The following is a 23,168-nucleotide window of genomic DNA, read 5'->3' on the forward strand; positions in this document are numbered from 1 at the left end:
ATTCTGATTATGAACTGCATATAGTTGTCTCCAGAGAAGGCATGGGAACTGCTTTGATATAAGTTTTTTTTAAAAAACAAACAAACAAACACCTGCTAATTTGTTAATTTATTCATTAGATTGTCAGTCACTATATTTTGCCCAGGGCAACCCAAGTCAATATTGATGCACGTTAAATCCCACATAGATATGGAAACTCTGGAGACAAGTGGTATATGCTACAAGGCCTCTCATCAACCCCAAAAGCAACATACACCAATAGAAAAATAGCTGCTGGCCCTTGTATTTGAATGTCAAAAAAATACACACATTTATATATGGGAGACCAGTATTAGCAGAAGCAAATCAAAAACCCTTGCCTGCATTGCAAATGGTGGCTTCAAGGATACCCTTCCAACTACTTTTTTCAGGTGGAACACTATGGTATTTCCTTAGAGTTGTTATTATTATTTTACTATTTAATGGTAAATAAAAAAAATGGTAAATGGCCACACAGTCCAAACCCGCTTCCCCATTCCCCTCGATGGACGGACTTTCCCCCAAGTGACTCGCCCTGTCTCCGGCCTGGATGTCTGCTCCTGCAGCCCTTTTGCTATTATGCCCGCCTACGGAGAAACCATCGGCATGAAATCCCCGAGGGCATCCGGATCAGGAGCGCCGGGTGCGAAACACCCACGACGTCAACCTTACCCCTCGGCAATGTCGCCCGGCGTTTTTAAGCCTCCTTTTAATGGGTTTCCCTTTTCGTCCTTTGGCCAACGTCTGCTGGGTTTTCCTTTTGACGACAAATCCTTTTGCCAACGTGTCCTTGGATCGGGGAGTTTCAAAGAGACGACCGCCGCATTTCCTCCGAATTCCCGGAAAAGCACCCAACTTACATTGACATTAAAAATGTCGCCGGGAAACCGGCCACCGCCGCGATCCCCTTGTTTCGAAGCCCTTTTCCCGTGTCCGGCGAGCGCTGGCTGATCTGCATCGACAGGTGACGTCGCGTCCGCTGGATCCGTGCGATTCTGGTTCCCATTGTTTGTCGACGTTCAGATTTGGGAAACTTTCGATTTCCTCCCTTCCGAAAAAGAGCGTGGAATTTGAAGCGCAGAATTTGTCCTTGTTTGGCTCAGAAAAAGGGGAGGGGGAAAAAAAGACATTTGGCTTCCCCCTGCCTGGAATTTTCCTTTGGAAAGCATTGGTTTGGACGCAGAGTTAGGCCTCTACATCCATCTGAGTGGATGTAGCATTTTCGTTGTTCCCGCAAGGGGACAATGACAATAAAGATATCTGATCTGATCTTAAATACCACCATTCATCACAAGCTATCATGGCAGTTCACAAGATAAATACCTGGGTGAAAGGATTTACTATGAAGCAGCTACCTTTTGTTGGTTAAAATAATGGTGTTTGTTAGAAAATCATGTGTTGGATTTGGAAGGGTATGATAATGTATTTGGATGGCATGCGTATTTATGGTATGACAAGGTCAAAAGTCATAAAGGATTCAAAAATCATGTAATTAGAAAATCTTTGTTCAATGTTTGGAATAAGTATAAAGATTTATTAGAAAGGAAAACACCCCTTTGGATCTCACCGTTAGAGGCAAAGACCCAAAAGAAGTTAAACATGGAGACCAGGTGGCCAAAATATAGGGATATTCTGATGGAAGAAGGAGACCAGTTTAAATTAAAGACATATGAACAGTTAAAGAGCAATTTAAATGACTGGCTCCAATACTATCAGATAAATGAATTGTATAATCTTTTCAGAATGTATAATTTATTGCTGCAGTGGCACATGAAAGATGAACAAACAAAGAAAGTTAGGATAGATTGGGCGAAGGATGTGGGACACAATATTATGATGGAGGATTTGGAAAGGTTATGGAAGAAGAATATGAAATTTACTGCATGTACTGTTTTAAGAGAAAATATGATGAAAATGATGTATAGATGGTATTTAACACCAGTAAAACTTGCTAAAATTTACCATATTCAAGACAATAAGTGTTGGAAATGTAAAAAGGTGGAAGGAACATTCTATCATATGTGGTGGACATGCCCATTAGTTAAGGATTTCTGGGAAAAGATTTATAATGAATTGAAAAAAAAAGTTGAAAAGCACTTTTATTAAGAAACCAGAATCCTTTCTATTGCACATAGTAGGAAAAGAATTGCCTATGAAAGATGTAAAAAAAAAAATTTATACGCCACAACTGCAGCTAGAATATTGATAGCAAAGTACTGGAAGACACAGAAGATACCAACAGTGGAAGAATGGCAAATGAAGATGCTGGACTATATGGAACTTGCTGATCTGACTGAAAGACTACGCGACCGGGGGGAGGAGAAGGTAGAAGAGGAATGGAAGAAATTTAGAATCTATTACAAAAAAAATATTGTAGAATTGAAGTGTGAGGAGAATTATAAGTAATTGTGAAGTTCCAGATTAAGAAAATAAGTGAGATATAATTGAAAATAGGCCAGAATGTTATAGCAAGATGTAAAATTAAGAAAAGGATGATGCATTTAGGTTTGGAAAATAAGATATAGAATTTGCCAAGAATGATATGCAATGAACCACTAGAAGGGGGACCCAGGGAAGTCCCATAGTAAAATGAGGAAAAATGGAATGCTTATGTTGTTGTTTTTATTTTTATTTTTCTATTTTTGAATTATGATGTTATAGTGATGTATAAATATATGGATGTTATTATTTTTTCTTTTATAAAATTTAATAAAAAATCATTTAAAAAAAGATAAATACCTGGGTGAAATTTAGAGCACTGACCAAAACATAGGAAGGGGGGAAATGGAGCGGGGAACACCTCACACAACTCTCTGCAGTGGGGAAGGTGCACACTCCAAAACTGGGGGTGGAGAGCAGGTGGGGGCATGGCTGGTGCACATTCTGGGGGGGGGGGTGGCAGGCTGCCCACAGGGGTGTGGCACACACCCAGTAGGTGTGGCATGCCACCTGCGAGCGAGTGGTCACGTCCTGGGGGCCTGGTGCCCTGCATGATGGGGTGTGTGTGGTTTGTGTACAGGGGTGCGGCTGCAATGTTACACCCTCCCCGATGGTGCGGGGTCAGTGTGCTCCCCCCCTTCCTCCACCAGTGACTCTCTGTATCATGAAAATAAATAAAAGCATTATTAAAAACAATGAATGAATGAAACAAGTCTGAGAAAGTCAAGTTGAAACCAGAAGGTTCTAGACAGACTTATGTAGCATTATTATTATTTTAAACATTATATAGTGCATTGCTTAGAAACAGGAACGTTTGGTTTGGTTTGGTTTTCTACACACCTTATTTATTAGACTACTGGGGCCAAGTATTTAGAAACACTAATTTTATCACCTGAGTCCAAGCTTCCAAAGACACAAGAGATACATTCTGGGGGCGTGCCATGTTGCCCACAGGGGTGTGGCACACGCCCAGTAGCCGTGGCATGCCACCCACGAGGGCGTGGCCACGTCCTGGTGCCCTGCGCAACGGGGGGTGCGTGGCATGTGTACAGGGGTGCGGCCACGATGGTCCCCCCTCCCCGATGGTGCGGGGTCAGTGCACTCCCCCCTTTCCTCCGCCAGTGACTCTCTGTATCATGAAAATAAATAAAAGCATTATTTAAAAAGAATGAATGAATGAAACATGTCTGAGAAAGTCAAGTTGAAACCAGAAGGTTCCAGACAGACTTATGTAGCATTATTATTATTTTAAGCATTATATAGTGTGCTGTTTAGAAATGGGAAGGCTTTGTTTTGTTTTGTTTTCTACACATCTTAATTATTTGTATTAGACTACTGGGGCCAAGTATTTAGAAACACTACTTTTATCTCCTGAGTCCAAGCTTCCAGAGACACAATGGCTAATTTGTGTTGGGCTCTTGAGACCAAACTCTGAGGAGTGCATAGAAACACACACACACACACTATAATTTTCCACTCCATGTTAAAAGATTCGTTCTGGAGGAGTAGACAGATATGTACACTGTTACAGAAGAAAAGGAAGGGGTGGTTTCTTAAAATACAGATGAAAATGAAGTGATGAAGAAATTGCATCTGGAAATCTACTTTCTATTAATGAAAAGCGTAAGATATTTATATTTTTATGACTTTAGTGATACCTGAGTTGTTTTCAGAGGACTTTACGCAGACAATACTTCTACTGTATAGTGGATTGTGTAGAATGGGGAAACCTGCTTGTTGTGATCTCTCCTGGAACTTATTGAGACTCACATAGAATACCCAATGACCTGGTTTCCATGACATGCTAAAGCAAATTTTATCTTAGGAAGACTGCAAAAATGTTGAACCTCATGGAGAGAAGAGTACTGTAGCTTTGCTCCTCCATGATCCTTTTTACGGTCAGTTCAAGTTTCACCAAGTTTTTTTTTAGCATGTCATCCAAGCTAAGGCTAGTGGTTAGCCTCTCTCCTCACCAACCATGAACTTCAACCAAGAACAAACCTTCATTGCAGCTCCAAGTGAGTGAGGAGGGAGCTGAAGCACCTTGTCTTGGCTTAGCATAATGTGTCAGCAAAAAGATCTGGGGAAGAGCAAAGCAGCTGTGACCCTCTACATTATACATGAATAACAATGTGGATTGTACACAGTATGCATTAAGGTTAAAAACATATAACAAAGCTAAGAACAGTTGAAACCTGTGTGATCTTAAGTAGGAAGTTCAAAAGCATTAGGCGCACAATACAGAAAACAGAAGACAGGTGAGTATGTGCCAAGTGTGTGAACTATTATCAGTGACTCTTGCCAAATTTTATATATACAGTATATAGTAGCACCTTGGAGACCAACATGAAGAATTGTGCATGCACACAAAAGCTCATACCAAGAACGAACTTAGTTGGTCTCTTAAGTGCTACTAGACAATTTATTTATTTATTTTATATATTTTTACTGAGTCAGACCAACACAGCTACCTACCTGAATCTTGCCAAAGACTCACTGAGTGAATAGGGATATTAGGAATCAAGCTTTTAACATATCCATGACCCAAATTGTTATGGACATTGGAATTTAATAGAAGAAACTTGATTTTGAATTTGCATCATAAAGGCAGCAAGTTATCCCGCTATATTAAAGAGTTCCTTCAGTTTTTATACTGAATTACAATATCAAAATATGTTTTGTCAATATGGGGATTCTCTCAAGGTGCATCTACCCTCTGCATATTTCCACATACTAAGCAAGTATGCTAATGATGGCAGTGGGACTCCCGTGTTCCTCCTCTAGCAGTGGCAGCATTCGACTTCAAGAGCTTGTGAACAGCACAACCCACTAGTTTTGAAACAGTGGTAGCTTATTTTAAAATAGTTATATATAATCTATATGGAGTTGAAAGCTAAGTTCTTATTTCATAAAGATTTATTGTTTCTCCCTTTTTGTTCACTTATTTCTTTTACCTTCAACAAAACCTCTTCCAAAGTAGTAAATATTTGCTATAACAAGAGGACTTAAACCAATATATATCTTGCTGTTTTCTTCCAGAGGCAGGAAAATTTTTAGTAATGAAGGAGAGAATAAGTAATGAATCCTCTGTCTCTGAATTTCTGCTCCTGGAGTTCTCAGCAATATGAGAACAGCAGATTCTACACTTCTTTATGTTCCTGTTATTGTACCTTGCAACTGTATTTGGGAATCTTCTCATCATCTCTGCTGTAGCTTTTGACCACCACCTTCACACTCCCATGTACTTCTTTCTGATGAACTTGGCCATCCAGGACCTGGGGGCTGTTTCCGTCACCATCCCCAAATCCATTGTGAATTCTCTCATTAATACCAGAAGCATTTCTTACACTGGATGCGTTGCTCAAGTTCTTTTCTTTGTTTTCTTCTTGGCATCTGATATCTCCCTTCTTACAGCCATGGCATATGATCGCTATGTTGCCAGATCCCAAAGATACTTCCACTTGCTTGCTCAAACCTATACCTAATGGAAATTGGAGCTTTAGTAGTGAGTGTAACAGTTGCGTCTGGGTGTTTTGTCTACATTGTTGTCACTTATGTTCATATCTTTACTGCAGTTCTGAAAATCCCTTCTGTTCAGGGAAGGAAGAAGGCCTTCTCCACTTGCATACCTCACCTTGTTGTCTTCTCCTTATTTTGTTTCACCGCATGGTTTGCTTACCTTCGGCCTCCCTCTAAAACTCCGTCTGACTTGGACTTTGCACTAACTGTGATGTATAGTCTTGTACCACCCATGTCAAATCCAATAATCTACAGTATGAGGAATAAGGAGATAAAAAATGCTTTATCAAAGCTGTTGCGTTTGAGGCAATCTTCTCTGGATATACCTTCCAAGCTTGTTCAGAAAAGGTATAATTAAAGAGATTTCTTGGAACAGAGCATCATTTCAAGTGAAATCTTCCTGATAGATTCAGATATGCAAACTCAACATTTGCATTGTTTTAAATGGTCACCTTGCATTCCTTCAGCTCAACTCTATCTTTCACACTTTTCCTTGTCACATCCCATGGCATGTTGATAATACATTTACATATGTATGTTGACATTTATACCCCATTGTTCACTTGCATGATTCTTAAAGTGGCCTACAGTAGGCTGAACACATCTCAGCAACCCTTAATCTTCTAAAATATGGATAGTAACAGGTCATGTTTCCTTTCAGCTCTGATACCCCGCAGAATGTAAACAGTAATTTTAACCTAGTATTTAGGTTTTCAAAGTAGTGATAGCACTTAGATGAAAATACTTTGGGGGGAGTAGGAATTCACAGAATTACTAGAATGTCACATGCACACATATCAGAATTAACATCTCAGCAAAAAGTGCATGCATCTTGGAGGCAGTCAGAAACACAAACACTGTCCTGCGATAGGGATGTTTCACAATGCATGGGAAATAATGTAACCTCTTTGCAAAAATATGTTACCATCTAAAGGAAGCTCAGGAGAGACAATGCAGATTTTTGCATCACTACTGAAATAAGAACAGAAGGATCCCAGGGAGAGTTGTATCTTTTTAACACTGAGAAAATTCGTCATGCTATCCAGTTCTCATCTTTAGTGAGAGAGTCTGACACTGTGATCACTGATACGAAGTATCAGAATCTTTTTTTTAAAAAAACAACAACCCAGTCCTTCCTTTTAGAAACAAAATATAAGACTGAAGTTTCACACAAATAAACTAATAATAATAATAATAATAATAATAATAATAATAATAATAATAATTTATTATTATTTATACCCCGCCCATCTGGCCGGGTCTTCCCAGCCACTCTGGGCGGCTTCCAACAGAAGAATAAAACACAATAATCTATTAAACATTAAAAGCCTCCCTGAACAGGGCTGCCTTCAGATGTCTTCTAAAAGTCTGGTAGTTGTTTTCCTTTTTGACATCTGTTGGGAGGGCGTTCCACAGGGTAGGCACCACCACTGAGAAGGCCCTCTGCCTAGTTCCCTGCAACTTGGCTTCTCGCAACGAGGGAACCGCCAGAAGGCCCTCGGTGCTGGACCTCAGTGTCCGGGCAGAACGATGGAGGTGGAGACGCTCCTTCAGGTATACTGGACCAAGGCCATTTAGGGCTTTAAAGGTCAGCACCAACACTTTGAATTGTGCTCGGAAACGTACTGGGAACCAATGTCGATCTTTCAAGACCGGTGTTATGTGGTCTCGGCGGCCGCTCCCAGTCACCAGTCAAGCTGCCGCATTCTGGATTAGTTGCAGTTTCCGGGTCACCTTCAAAGGTAGCCCCACATAGAGCGCATTGCAGTAGTCCAAGCGGGAGATAACTAGAGCATGCACCACTCTGGCTAGACAGTCTGCAGGCAGGTAGTGTCTCAGCCTGCATACCAGATGGAGCTGATAGACAGCTGCCCTGGACACAGAATTGACCTGCGCCTCCATGGACAGCTGTGAGTCCAAGATGACTCCCAGGCTGCACACCTGGTCTTTCAGGGGCACAGTTACCCCATTCAGAACCAGGGAATCCTCAACACCTGCCCGCCTCCTGTTCCCCACGAACAGTACTTCTGTCTTGTCAGGATTCAATCTCAATCTGTTAGCCGCCATCCATCCTCCAACCGCCTCCAGGCACTCACACAGGACCTTCACTGCCTTCACTGGTTCTGATTAGAAAGAGAGGTAGAGCTGGGTATCATCCGCATACTGATGAACACCCAGCCCAAACCCCCTGATGATCTCTCCCAGCGGCTGCATGTAGATGTTAAAAAGCATGGGGGAGAGGACAGAACCCTGAGGCACCCCACAAGTGAGAGCCCAGGGGTCTGATCACTCATCCCCCACCACCACTTTCTGAACACGGCCCAGGAGGAAGGAGCGGAACCACCGTATAACAGTGCCCCCAGCTCCCAAGCCCTCTAGATGGTCCAGAAGGATGTTATGGTCGATGGTATCAAAAGCCGCTGAGAGATCCAGCAGGACTAGGAAGCAGCTTTCACCTTTGTCTCTAGCCCACCGGAGATCATCAACCAGTGCGACCAGGGCCGTTTCAGCCCCATGATGAGGCCTGAATCCTGACTGGAAGGGATCCAAATGGTCTGCTTCTTCCAGGCGTGCCTGGAGTTGTTCAACAACCACTCGCTCAATCACCTTGCCCAAGAATGGAAGATTTGAGACTGGGCGATAGTTGGCCATATTGGCCGGATCTAAAGATGGTTTTTTAAGAAGCGGTTTAATAACCGCCTCTTTCAGCGGGTCTGGGAAGGCTCCCTCATGGAGAGAAGCATTTACCAACCCGCGAAGCCCATCGCCCAGCCCTTCCTGGCTAGCTTTTATAAGCCAGGATGGGCAAGGATCAAGGAGACAGGTGGTTGGTTTCATTCGTCTAAGCAGCCTGTCCACATCCTCGGAGGTAACAAATTGAAATTGATCCCACAAAACTTGACTAGACAGGACTCTAGCACTCCCCCGCCCCGGCCCTGCTCCCACGGTGGAGTCTACCTCTTCCCGAATCTGAGCGACTTTATCTGCAAAAAACTTTCCAAAATCATTGCAGGAGATCATGTGGCCCGTACTGGGCCCGGATGGAGCAGGTGGTTCCGCTAAATTGCAAACCACCTGGAAGAGTCTCCTGCTGCTGTTTTCTGCAGATGCGATGGAGACGGTGAAGAAGGTCCTCTTCGCCGTCGCCATTGCCACTTGGTAGGCTCGAAGTTGAGCTCTAGCCCGTGTCCGGTCTGATTCAAAATGAGTTTTTCGCCACCGGCGCTCTAGCCGTCTCAACGACTGTTTCATTGCCCTCAGCGCCGGGGAAAACCACGGGGCTGTCCGGGCTCCATGCAATCTGAGAGGGCGCTTCGGAGCCAGACAGTCAATAGCGCTGGTTAACTCCGCATTCCAGCGGGCCACCAGGGAATCAGCTGAAAGGCCATCAACATGGGATAAAACATCCCCTACCACTCTTTGGAAGCCAATTGGATCCATTAAGTAGTGGGGGCGGACCATCCGAATCGGTCCCACCTCCCTGCAGAGGGGAAGGGTTGCGGAGAAGTCCAGTTGCACCAGAAAGTGATCTGACCATGGCACTTCTTTTGTTTCGCTTTTACTTAATGTCAGATCACCAACATCCATAGAGGTAAACACCAAGTCCAAGGCATGTCCGCGGCTATGAGTTGGGCCAGACTTATTCAGGGACAGCCCCATGGTGGCCATGCTTTCCACGAAGTCCCGAGCGGCTCCTTGTAAGGTCGTGTCGGCATGGATGTTAAAATCCCCTAAGACAACCAAGCTAGGTGTCTCCAGGAGCACATCCGACACGACCTGAAGCAGCTCGGGCAGGGAATCCTTGGTGCAGCGGGGAGGTCGGTACACCAAAAGGAATCCTGTACTGCCTCTATTGCCCAACTTCCAGAACATGCACTCAGAGAACTGGGTCTTCCCAATAGGACGCCTGGTGCAAACTAATGACTTCCTAAAAATCACTGCAACCCCCCCTCCCCGCCCAGATGGCCTGGGTTGCTGTGCATAAGAGAAACCTGGTGGGCAAGCAGCGCCAAGAACGGGCCCATCGGCTTCCTCCAACCAGGTCTCTGTCACACATGCCAGGTCAAATCCACCATCCACAATCAGGTCGTGAATGGCGGTGGTCTTATTCATCATTGACCTGGCATTGCACAGCAGCACCTTCAGGTCATGTGGGTATCCCTTGCCTATTCCAATATCCGTCCGGTCAGGACCAGACCTGGAGGCAGGGATAGTCCTCAGACAACGACTAAGTCTGCCTCCTCGGTAATGACAAGGTCTGGTCTTAGCGTAACTCCTCCTCCTACCCGTGACCACTGAGATCGGTTGTTCCAGTGCACCCCCCCCCCCCCCGTGGAATCTGCCCCAGCCATTTTGCTTGCTGGGACCCCCTCCCGGGCAGCCCTGACCCCTCCCCTTAAAAACAAAATAAAACCTCTGTAAAAAACAGCAAAGAACGCAACAAAAGAAGAAGACAAAAAAGACAATAAAACAATAAAACCAAAAACAATAAAAATTACCAATACACTAAAATTTAACAGATTCCCGCACCCAACTAAAAATCCCTCCCACCTACCACCCCAAACACAATAAAACAATAAAACCAAAAACAATAAAAATTACCAATACACTAAAATTTAACAGATTCCCACACCCAACTAAAAATCCCTCCCACCTACCACCCCAAAGAAGATAAAAACATAAAAAAAAATTTTAAAAGCATTTTAAAAAGAACTCTGTGCTGTTTCAAGTTCCCCTGGGCAGCACCAGCAGCAGAGCAGTGGCAGCAGTCCTTTATGAGGCCTTCCAGGCCCCGCCCTAAACCAGGTGGAGAGAGGTAGGGACAGGGCCTGTGGGCACTCACAGCAGGAAGAGTCCTGGGCAGCACCAGCAGCAGAGCAGCGGCAGCAGTCCTTTATGAGGCCTTCCAGGCCCCGCCCTAGACCAGGTGGAAGGAGGCAGGGACAGGGCCTGTGGGCACTCACAGCAGGAAGAGTCCTGGGCAGCACCAGCAGCAGAGCAGCGGCAGCAGTCCTTTATGAGGCCTTCCAGGCCCCGCCCTAGACCAGGTGGAAGGAGGCAGGGACAGGGCCTGTGGGCACTCACAGCAGGAGAGAGTCCTGGGCAGCACCAGCAGCAGAGCAGCGGCAGCAGTCCTTTATGAGGCCTTCCAGGCCCCGCCCTAGACCAGGTGGAAGGAGGCAGGGACAGGGCCTGTGGGCACTCACAGCAGGAAGAGTCCTGGGCAGCACTGATCCTACAGTTAAACTCATGGTAACTGATGGGGTAATATTTAAAGGAGAAATTCTAGACCCCAATAGCTTCAGACTAGTGCAGTGGTGTGCAGTCATTGGACTAAGGGACCCAGGTGGCGCTGTGGTTAAACCACTGAGCCTAGGGCTTGCTGATCAGAAGGTCGGCGGTTCGAATCCCTGTGACGGGGTGAGCTCCTGTTGCTTGGTCCCAGCTCCTGCCAACCTAGCAGTTCGAAAGCACGTCAAAATGCAAGTAGATAAATAGGAACCGCTACAGCGGGAAGGTAAACGGTGTTTCCATGTGCTGCTCTGGTTCGCCAGAAGTGGCTTTGTCATGCTGGCCACATGACCTGGAAGCTATACGCCGGCTCCCTCGGCCAATAATGCGAGATGAGCGCGCAACCCCAGAGTCGGTCACGACTGGACCTAATGGTCAGGGGTCCCTTTACCTTTAGTGCAGTGGTGTGCAGTCATTGGACTAAGGGGACTAGGCTAGTCCTCTAAATGTTCCCCTGGTGCCTCCTACCCAAAGCCCAGGAAGCTTCTCCCCAGCTTAGGGAAGGAGGTACGAGGCTCCAATGGGTCCAACATCCATCCTGCCATCTTCCCAAAGCCCATCTGGATTTTGGAAGGAGACAGGAGGGCTCCAGCAGCTTGTCAGAGCCCTACCACCACCTTCACATAGTGACTTAAGCTTCTGCCCAGCTTAGGGATGCAGGTGCAATGCTCACATGCCTGACATCAGGACATCACAACATCACACACATGATATTGACCCCCTCCCAATGCCCTTTGGCAGTTAGTGCCTCTGGCCCTAGCTGTTCCCCTATGAGAAATTTCACCGCATGCCACTGGAATAGTAGGTTCGATGAAAGCAAATTAAAAATTATAAAGGATTTGCTGAAAAACGCCATTGACTCCAAACAGATCTTTATTTGGCATCACAAAATGACTGGACCATGTAACTAGAAAAAGGAAAATCCCCTGCTGAGCTCTTGTTCAATAGAAAACTCAGGACCAGACTACAATGTGCAGAATACCTGAAATGTGACTTAACACAAGGCGTTCAGTCTCAGATACAAAAGAGATGGAGACAAAAAATGTATGATGTCACAGGGTTATAAGCACAAATCCCATTACAACCAAAGGTGACCGTCAAAATGCATGATGGTATCATATGGACACATAGGTTCTCTTAACAAAAAAGCAATTCCCAGATCATATCAAATACAGGGCTCAGATTGTCAAGTATTCCAATGCAACAGAAAGCATCTACTTCAGATATTATAAAAGGGAGGAAAGAATAGCAGAAGTAGGAGGAACACAGTGGGGGGGATACTGAGCTAGACATATCTCATACAAGTATTTTAAATGTTATATAGTAAGTTGTTTTGAAACAGGATGGTTTATTTACATGCCTTGATTATCTGTGTTAGACCCATAGGGCAAAGTCTTTAAAAAACCACCATGGTTGTTTTGTGTGGGACTCCTGAGTCCAAGCATCCAGGAACACAATTGCTAATTTGTTTGGGGCTCTTGAGATCAAACTCCCAGGAACATAAATAGAATAATAGTAATAATTTCCCACCCAATGGTAAAAGCATCATTCTGCAAGTGTATAGAAACATTTTGACTGTCTCAGAAGAAAAGGAGGGAGAGATTTAGAAAGAAAATGTTCCATGAGTGGCTAGAAGAATACAGAAAAGTGATGAAGAATTTGCATCTTTTCTATAAAGGGAAAGAGTAAGATGTTTATATTTTTTATAGCATTAGTGATACCTGGATAGCTTTTGGAGAGCAAAATGCAGACAATACTACTATACTATAGTCCAGTGGTTCCCAACTGGGAAGCCATGGACCGAACTGAGATAGGGCAAAAGAATACTTTTCAGATGGTTATATGGGCCATCTCTACAGGTGGGTCAGGCCACAGAATGTTAAGCCAATACACTCATCCTACAGTTAAACTCATGGTGGATGTAAGGGGAAGAGAATATAGGGATCCTCCTCCCCTCATCAGAAGCAGCTCCTCCCCAAGCAGCGATAGCAGCGAGGAAGCTCAGGATTCCAGTCAGGAAGTGGGGAGAGAGGGCCTGGGCTCTGGCAGCATGGGAGAGCCCCTGCTACACAGGAGGGAGTAAGAGAGAGGGGGGGAAGGGGGGGAGAAGGAAAACATGGAGTGTAGACCCTTTTTTCCTCCGATTCCGGAAATACGCAGGAGAAGGAGGGGAAAGAGATTTGCCGTCCCAAGACTCTTATGCTGGAGGAGGTCCAAGGGCGGTCCAGTGCCGGATTCTGCGTCGGACTAAGCAGACATGTTGTACATACCTAGCTCACTGTAAATAGGCTGCACTAAATAAAAACTGCTGAAAGACAAGCATGCGGAGTGTCGTTACTCTAGAGTAGCCGCAACAACCCCCTGACAGTAACTGATGGCGTAGTATTTAAAGGAGACATTATAGTCCCAAATAGCTTCAGACTAGTGCAGTGGTGAGCAGCCATTGGACTAAGGGGACTAGGCTAGTCCCCCTAAATGCCTCCTTCCCAAAGCCCAGGAAGCTTCTGCCCAGCTTAGGGATGGAGGTGCGATGCTCACATGCCCAACATCAGGACGTCACAGCGTCACACACATAACATTGACCCCCACATGCCTTTGCAAGCTAGTGCCTCTGGCCCTAACTTATCACCTATAAGAAATTTCACTGCCCGACACTAGACTAGCGGGGTGGCAGAAAGCAAAATAAAAATTATAAAGGATTTGCTGTAAAAAGCCTTAGACTCAAAACTGAGCTTGATTTGGTATTACAAAATGTTTGGGTCATATAACTAGCTAAGCGTTTATTTAATAGAAAACTGAGGACTAGACTACAATGTGCAGAACACCCTAACTCTGATTTAACACAAGCACAATTCCCACTACACAAATAAGCACAAATCCCACTAGAACCAAAGGTGACAATCAAAAAGGCATGATTGTATCATATGGACACATAGGGCTCTTAAAAAAAAGTAACATCCAGATCATATCAAATATAGACCTCAGATTGTAAAGAATTAAAATACAACAGAAGGCATCTACTTCAGATATCATAAAAGGGAGGAAAGAATGGCAGAAGCAGGAGGAACACGGGGGGGGGGGGACACACTGATCTGTCATATCTCACACAAGTATTTTAAATGTTATATAGTAAGTTGTTTTGAAACAGGATGGTTTATTTACATACCTTGATTATTTGTGTTAGACTCCTGGGACAAAGTCTTTAAAAAAGACCATTGTTGTTTTGTGTGGGATTCCTGAGTTTTGTAAGGAGAATTACATGAATTATTCCAAAAAAGGCCAAAAAGGAAATTTTTTTAGGATTTGGATTTTATAGCAATAACTATTCAAAAAAAATGCAGCATCAGAAAGAAAGTTAGAAAACAATTAGTTGAGGCTGATGGAAGTCCTAGGCTGTGATAGCCAAAGGTTTGTTATATTGTATAAAATGGGATGATATATTTTGAAAACATGTGCAAACACCAATACAGCAATAAAAGAGAGAGAGAGAGAGAGGGAGAGAGAGGGAGAGAGGGGGAGAGGGAGGGAGGGAGGGAGGGAGAAAAAAAATAGTTAAGACAAAAGAATTTAAGAAATAGACTGGAAAGAGAAGTTGCTGAATTACAACTTATCACCAAGCTCAAAACCATGGAGGGACCTGGTTTGAACAGAGATATCGGATTCTTATCTCATTATACATGATAAGCGATCTTCAGCCATCTTAACCCTTGCTTTTTCATGCAAAACCATTTGCAGTCGTTTTCGGTCATCAACAGCTATCAGTCAGTCAATCACCCATTTCCACCACCATTCTGAGTGATCCCCCCTCCCCTCCCCTCCCCATCCCCACGCCCTCCCCACCCCTTCTCTACATAAGTGCCTGTGGACTCCTGTTTCACTGTATCTGAAGAAGTGTGCATGCACACGAAAGCTCATACCAAAATAAAAACTTAGTTGGTCTTTAAGGTGCTACTGAAGGAATTTTTTTATTTTACTTCGACCCAGACCAACACGGCTACCTACCTGTAATATAAATTAACACCCCCAAAAATGATCTACTTCATTCATCTACTTTAATTATATACTTATGAAACTACAGTTTATGACAATAATCCGGTTTAAAATTTATTTGTAAATATTCAATAAAGCGTTTCCATTTTTTAAAATAAAATGTTTGTTACCTTGATTTCTCTCTCCCCCCACCCAGTAAGTTTCGAAACTTCTGCATAGTCCATCGGTTTTTTAATCCATTCTTCTTTCGTCAATTCTTCTTCTTCTTTCCATTTCTGGGCAAATAACTTTCTTGCCACTGTAGTAGCATACATGAATGAATTTCTATACTGTTTGGGTAGTTTTGCCCCTATAATTCTCAGAAGAAAAAGGACTACTTAGCAGTCAGACCAACACGACTACCTACCTGTACATAGCAGTAGTTTATCTTACGAAAATGGTGCATTATCAATCTGGAGTTGAAAGCTAACATCTCCTTTAGATGAATATTTATTATTACACCATTTTGTTCACTACTTTCTTTTAAATCTGCATCCCACAAAAACCACATCCAAAGCAGTATTGGATACCAAATATAAGTTATCAGAAGAGGGCTTAAACCTATGCTTGTCTTCCTGTTTTCTTCTAGAAGCAGCAATCATTTTAGTGATGAATGCAAAGATAGGCAATGAATCCTCTGTCTCTGAATTTCTACTCCTGGAGTTTTCAGCTGTACGGGAACTGCAGATTTTACACTTCTCTCTCTTCCTGGTATTGTACCTGGCAATTGTATTTGGGAATCTTCTCATCATCTATGCAGTAGCTTTTGACCACCACCTTCACACTCCCCTGTACTTCTTTTTGATGAACTTGGCTATCCAGGACATAGGGGCTGTTTCAGTCACCCTCCCCAAATCCATGGCCAATTCTCTCATGAATACCAGACACATTTCTTATGCTGGATGTGTTGTTCAGGTCCTCTTATTTGTTTTCTTTCTATCATCTGATACCGCCCTTCTTACAGTCATGGCATATGATCGCTATGTTGCCATTTGCAATCCCTTACAATATGAAAAGGTGATGAACAGGGCAGCCTGCAAACAAATGGTCTCTGGTGTGTGGTTTGCTGGCCTTCTCAATGCAGTCATGCACACGACTGCAACTTTTTCAACCCCTTTCTGCTCAAACATTGTCAATCAGTTTTTCTGTGAGATCCCACAGTTACTTACACTTGCCTGCTCTAATTTATACCTTGCAGAAATTGGAGCTATAGTGGTGGGTATAATACTTGTGCCTGGATGTTTTGTCTTCATTGTTTTCTCTTATGTGCACATCTTTACTGCGGTTCTGAAACTCCCTTCTGTTCAGGGAAGGAAAAAGGCCTTCTCCACTTGCATCCCTCACCTTGTTGTCTTCTCCGTATTTTGTTTCACAGCATGCTTTGCTTACCTTAGGCCTCCCTCTAAAACTCCATCTGACCTGGACTTTGCATTAACTGTGATGTATACCATTGTACCACCCATGTTCAATCCAATAATTTACAGCATGAGGAATAAGGAGATTAAAAATGCTGTATCAAAACTCTTGGGTGTGAAGCGCGCTTCTATGAATATCTTTTCCAGACTTATCCTGAAAAGGTTACATTTGTGTTCATAGGTCTAAGCATAAGGAACTGTGAAGATACCATGACCAGTTACAGCTTCTAGATAAATTTTGATATGCAGACTCAAAATCTGCCATGTGTCACAAAGACATCTTGTGTTCCTCCACCTTAGATGTACCATTAATAATTTTGCATCTCTGATCACAAATCATACATTTAGAGAGGGACTGTCCATCATTTAGTGCATGTCTAACTCTTTCTCTTGTGCCACTGCTTTCATCAGGCAATCAGCTTTTTTGTTGATTGTCATTTCTTTTTATTTAAAGCTAAATAGTGGGTTTTCCTGGGGAATGGAGCAGGGAAAGGAGGAAACAAAACCATTCACACCCTTTGTTTCTAGCTATGGGAAAAGCAAAAGTGTGGATGAGCCCTTGTTTAGGAACTTCAGTGGAGAAGGACCTGTTCTGATTGGATTTAGGGATTACCTTTGGAGGGCAACCCATTTTGCCTCCATAAGGCTAAGGAAAACACCCTAGATGGGGCTGTGAGATTCTTGCTAGGCAGTGACACTAATACCCATTTTAGGCGAAAATAGTCTATCCTAAACTAGTTTTAAACAAGAGCGTTGACTGTGGTTTAAAAGTTCTTTGTAAAGAGTTCTTGCCTGGAACTATTGTGCCCCACATAAGTAAAGTTTCTAAAATGAGGTGTTGTGTTTTAAGAGAGTGAATATTAATCTGGAATCCTTTTTGAATGTAAATATATAAAATTCTATCTTTGTTCCAGAAGTGCCTCCTCATTACTTTGAACCTTTGGTAGGAGATAATTGGACACAGGGCATACTTCACATAAGTAGAACACCTGACTTTTCTACTTAAGAGATGTTTCCAGTGTTGACACTAGGGAGCATTGCATCTTTTAAAAACCCAGGAAATTGGTCATGTTACCCAACTCCCATCTTTAGTGAGCGAATGTGACATGGGGGCCACTGACACAATTTCTCAGAATCTTAAAAAGCAAAACAAAATCACATCCTTTCAAAAAATATGACTGGAGTTTCATGTATCCTAACATATTCTAAAGTTTTGAACACAATATTCTGATTATGAACTGCGTATAGTTGTCTCCAGAGAAGGCATGGGAACTGCTTTGATATAGGTTTTTTAAAAAACAAACAAACAAACACCTGTTAATTTGGTTATTTATTCATTAGATTGTCAGTCACTATATTTTGCCCAGGGCAACCCAAGACAATATTGATGCACGTTAAATCCCACATAGATATGGAAACTCTGGAGACAAGTGGTATGTGCTACAAGGCCTCTCATCAACCCCAAAAGTAACCATACACAAATAGAAAAATAGCTGCTGGTCCTTGTATTTGAATGTCAAAAAAATCCACACATTTATATATGGGAGACCAGTATTAGCAGAAGCAAATCACAAATACCTTGCCTGCATTGCAAATGGTGGCTTCTACCCTGTTTCTCATATTTTAAGACATACCCATAAAATAAGCCATAGCAGGATTTTTAAGCATTCAAGGAATATAAGCCATACCCCGAAAATAAGACATAGTGATAGGCACAGCAGCAATGCCGGCCGTGGCAGGAGGAGGAGGAAAAAAATAAGACATCCCTTGAAAATAAGCCATAGTGTGTTTTTTTGAGGAAAAAATAAATATAAGACATGTCTTATAATATGAGAAACACGGTAGGATGCCCGACCAACTTTTTTTTCAGGTGGAACACTAGGGTATTTCCTTAAAGTTATTATTATTATTTTACTATTTGTTGGATTTAAATACCACCCTTCATCACAAGCTATCATGGCAGTTCACAAGATAAACACTTTGGTGAAATTTAGAGCACTGACCAAAACACAGGAAGGGGGGGAATGGAGCGGGGAACACCTCACAGAACTCTCTGCAGTGGCGAAGGTGCACGCTCCAAAACCGGGGGTGGAGAGCAGTTGGGGGCATGGCTGGTGCACATTCTGGGGGCGTGGCATGCTGCCCACGGGGGTGTGGCACACGTCCCGTAGGCGTGGCATGCCACCCACGAGGGCGTGGCCACGTCCTGGGGGCCTGGTGCCCTGCGCCACGGGGTGTGTGTGGCATGTGTACAGGGGTGCGGCCACGATGGTCCCCCCCCCCGATGGTGTGGGGTCTGTGCACTACCCCCTTTCCTCCACCAGTGACTCTCTGTATCATGAAAATAAATAAAAGCATTATTTATAAAGAATAGATTAATGAAACAAGTCTGAGAAAGTCAAGTTGAAACCAGAAGGATCCAGACAGACTTATGTAGCATTATTATTATTTTAAGCATTATATAGTGTGCTGTTTAGAAATGGGAAGGCTTTGTTTGGTTTTGTTTTCTACACATCTTAATTATTTGTATTAGACACTGGGGCCAAGTATTTAGAAACACTACTTTTATCTCCTGAGTCCAAGCTTCCAGAGACACATTTGTGGGCTCTTGAGACCAAACTCTGAGGAGTGCATAGAAACACACACACACACACACACACTATAATTTTCCACTCCATGTTAAAATATTCATTTTGGAGGAGTAGACAGATATGTACTCTGTTACAGAAGAAAAGGAAGGGGTGGTTTCTTAATATACAGATGAAAATGAAGTGATGAAGAAATTGCATCTGGAAATCTACTTTCTATTAATGAAAAGTGTAAGATATTTATATTTTTATAACTTTAGTGATACCTGAGTAGTTTTCAGAGGACTAAACGCAGACAGTACTTCTATAGTGGATTGTGTAGAATGGGGAAACCTGCTTGTTGCGGTCTCCTGGAACTTACTGAGACTCACATAGAATACCCAATGACCTGGTTTCCATGACATGCTAAAGCAAATTTTATCTTAGGAAGACTGCAAAAATGTTGAACCTCATGGAGAGAAGAATACTGTAGCTTTGATCCTCCATGATCCTTTTTACGGTCAGCTCAAGCTTCACCAAGTTTTTTTTTAGCATGTCATCCAAGCTAAGGCTAGTGGTTAGCCTCTCTCCTCACCAACCATGAACCTCAACCAAGAACAAACCTTCATTGCAGCTCCAAGTGAGTGAGGAGGGAGCTGAAGCACCTTGTCTTGGCTTAGCATAATGTGTCAGCAAAAAGATCTGGGGAAGAGCAAAGCAGCTGTGACCCTCTACATTATACATGAATAACAATGTGGATTGTACACAGTATGCATTAAGGTTAAAAACATATAACAAAGCTAAGAACAGTTGAAACCTGTGTGATCTTAAGTAGGAAGCAGTTCAAAAGCATTAGGTGCACAATACAGAAAACAGAAGACAGGTGAGTATGTGCCAAGTGTGTGAACTATTATCAGTGGCTATTGCCTAATGGGAGAGAGAGAGAGAGAGAAAGAGAGAGAGAGAGAGAGAGAGAGAGAGAGAGATTCTAGTAGCACCTTGGTTTCCAAGGTGACCATCAAAATGCATGAATGTATCATCTGACACATAGGTCTCTTAACAAAAAGCAACTCTTAAAACACAAAGAGTAAGGTGTTTATATATATTTTTATAGTGCCTGGCGTGCTATGGTCCATGGGGTCACGAAGAGCATTAGTGATACCTGGATAGCTTTTGGAGAGCAAAATGCAGACAATACTACTATACTATAGTCTATTGTGTAGAATGGGAAATTGTCCTTGTTCTAGGTTTCTCCAGAAACCTAATATCGACTGCACATAGAAAAACCAGAGACCTGGTTTCCATGACAAGGTAAGCCAAATTTTAGCTCAGTGTGACTGCATAAATGTGCACCTCATGGAGAGAGGATTACAATTGCTTTGCTACTCCATGCTCCTTTGTACAGCCCTCAGAAGCTATACCAGGTTTTGACTTAGCATATAATCCAAACCAGGACTAGTGGTTAGCCTCTCTCCTAACCCACCATGAGCTGCAACCAAGAACAAACCTTCACTGCAGCTCCTAATGAGGGAAGAGAGGGCTTTAGCGCGTCACTTGTCTTGTCTTCTCAGTGTGGCAGCAAAAAGATCTGGGAAGCAGCTAAGCAGCTGTAAACTTCTCTACAAGAGGTTACATATTTGTACATTCAATTTGTACATACATTTGTGCACAGTGTACATTATGGTTAGAAACATACAACAAATATTAAAACAGTTGAAACCTCTGTGATCTCAGATAGGAAGGAGTTGCAAAGCATCAGACCCAGAATACTGAATGCCTGCCTCCTGGGAAGTAGGAGCTATGTGTCTGAGCCATGTGGAGCCACTACCAGTGACTCAGTCAAAGACCTCACTGATCAAACAGGGAAATTAGGAATCAAGCTGTTAAGGTATCCTGGACCCAAGTTGTGATGGCCATTGCACTGGACATTAACAAACAAAAAGTGAATTTGAGTCTGCATTATATGGGCATATAATATGGGCACCTAATCCTCCTATTTTTAAGGATTACTGAAATTCAGTATCAAAATCGAAGTAATAACTATCCAAATGTGTGTTGTAAATATGGAGATGATAGCAAGAGGCATCTGCCCTCTCCACATTTTTTCTGCAGACGTCCACATAGACAGAAAATATGCCAAGGATGGAGGCTGAACTGCAGCAGTGGCAACATTCATCTCCAAGTGATTGTGGTTAGCAGCATCTACTAGTTTTGAAACAGCAGTAGTTTATTTTTATTTTTTAATTGATGATTTTCAGTTATATACATTTCAATTCAAAACTTAACCTTTCTGCATTTCCTTGAATTTATTTTTATCATTTCCTGCATATTCCTAATTACCTTAACTTATTCTTTTATTCATCTACCTTAATTGTATACTCTTATGAAACTGCAGTTTATTATAGTAATCCTGCCAATGTCTTTATCAGTTTACAATTTGTTTGTAAATATTCAATAAACCATTTCCCTTCTTTTATAAAAAGTTTATCTTGATTTCTTATTTTTCCAGTAAATTTCACCATTTCTGCATAGTCCACAAGTTTTTGTATCCATTCTTTCACTGAGACTTCTTCTTGCCATTTTTGGCACTGTAGTAGCATACATGAGCAAATTTCTATACTGTTTGGGAAGAGTTGTACTCCTATAATTCCCAGGAGGGGAAAAAAAAGAATACTTAGGAGTAACTTATTTTAAGATAATGGTGCATTATCTATATGGAGTTGAAAGCTAAGTTCTCCTTTAGATGAAGATTTATTATTAAACCTTTTTTTTTCATTTCTATCTTTTAAATCTACATCCCACAAAAACCACACCCAAAGCAGTATTGGATAGCAAATATTTGTTATCAGAAGAGGACTTAAATCTATGCTTGTCTTCCTGTTTTCTTCTAGAAGCAGCAATCATTTTAATGATGAATGCAAAGATAGGCAATGAATCCTCTGTCTCTGAATTTCTACTCCTGGAGTTTTCAGCTGTACGGGAACTGCAGATTCTACACTTCTCTCTGTTCCTGGTATTGTACCTGGCAATTGTATTTGGGAATCTTCTCATCATCTCTGCTGTAGCTTTTGACCTCCACCTTCACACTCCCATGTACTTCTTTCTGATGAACCTGGCCATACAGGACATAGGGGCTGTTTCAGTCACCATCCCCAAATCCATGGCCAATTCTCTCATGAGTATCAGACACATATCTTATGCTGGATGCATTGCTCAAGTGCTTTCATTTGTTTTCTTTTTATCATCTGATGTTGCCCTTCTTACAGTCATGGCATACGATCGCCATGTTGCGATTTGCAATCCCTTACAATATGAAATGGTGATGAACAGGGCAGCCTGCAAACAAATGATTGCTGGTGTGTGGGTTGCTGGAATTTTCAATGCTGTCATGCACACGAGTGCAACTTTTGCAACCCCTTTCTGCTCAAACATTGTCAATCAGTTTTTCTGTGAGATCCCACAGTTACTCACACTTGCCTGCTCTAATCTCTACCTAGGAGAAATTGTAGCAATGTTGCTGAGCATAGTATTTGTGTTTGGATGTTTTGTCTTCATTGTTGTCACTTATGTACACATTTTTACTGCAGTTCTGAAACTCCCTTCTGTAAAGGGAAGGAAAAAGGCCTTCTCCACTTGCATACCCCACCTTGTTGTCTTCTCTGTGTTTTGTTTCACGGCATGTTTTGCTTACGTTAGGCTTCCCTCTAAAACTCCATCTGACCTGGACTTTGCATTAACTGTGATGTATACCATTCTCCCACCATTGTTCAATCCAATAATTTACAGCATGAGAAATAAGGAGATAAAAAATGCTTTATCAAAGCTGTTGGGTTTGAGGCAATCTTCTCTGGATATATCTTCCAAGCTTGTTCTCAAAAGTTATAATTAA

General features: G+C 42.6%; 2 protein-coding genes across 2 annotated transcripts; both read left to right on the top strand.

The window, feature by feature from the left end:
• Positions 1-4,435: 4,435 nt before the first annotated feature.
• Positions 4,436-16,893, top strand: LOC132592927 (olfactory receptor 14A16-like). The gene is made up of 2 exons (XM_060281170.1): positions 4,436-4,475; positions 15,815-16,893. The coding sequence occupies exons 1-2, from the start codon at positions 4,436-4,438 to the stop codon at positions 16,891-16,893; spliced, it is 1,119 nt and encodes a 372-aa protein (XP_060137153.1).
• A 2,986-nt stretch (positions 16,894-19,879) lies between these two features.
• LOC132592928 (olfactory receptor 14A16-like) lies at positions 19,880-23,168 on the top strand. Its single transcript, XM_060281171.1, has 2 exons — positions 19,880-19,919; positions 22,099-23,168. Exons 1-2 carry the CDS (start codon positions 19,880-19,882, stop codon positions 23,166-23,168), a joined length of 1,110 nt encoding a protein of 369 aa, XP_060137154.1.

This window comes from Zootoca vivipara, chromosome 13 (genome assembly GCF_963506605.1).
Source record: "Zootoca vivipara chromosome 13, rZooViv1.1, whole genome shotgun sequence".
Taxonomy (NCBI): domain Eukaryota; kingdom Metazoa; phylum Chordata; class Lepidosauria; order Squamata; family Lacertidae; genus Zootoca; species Zootoca vivipara.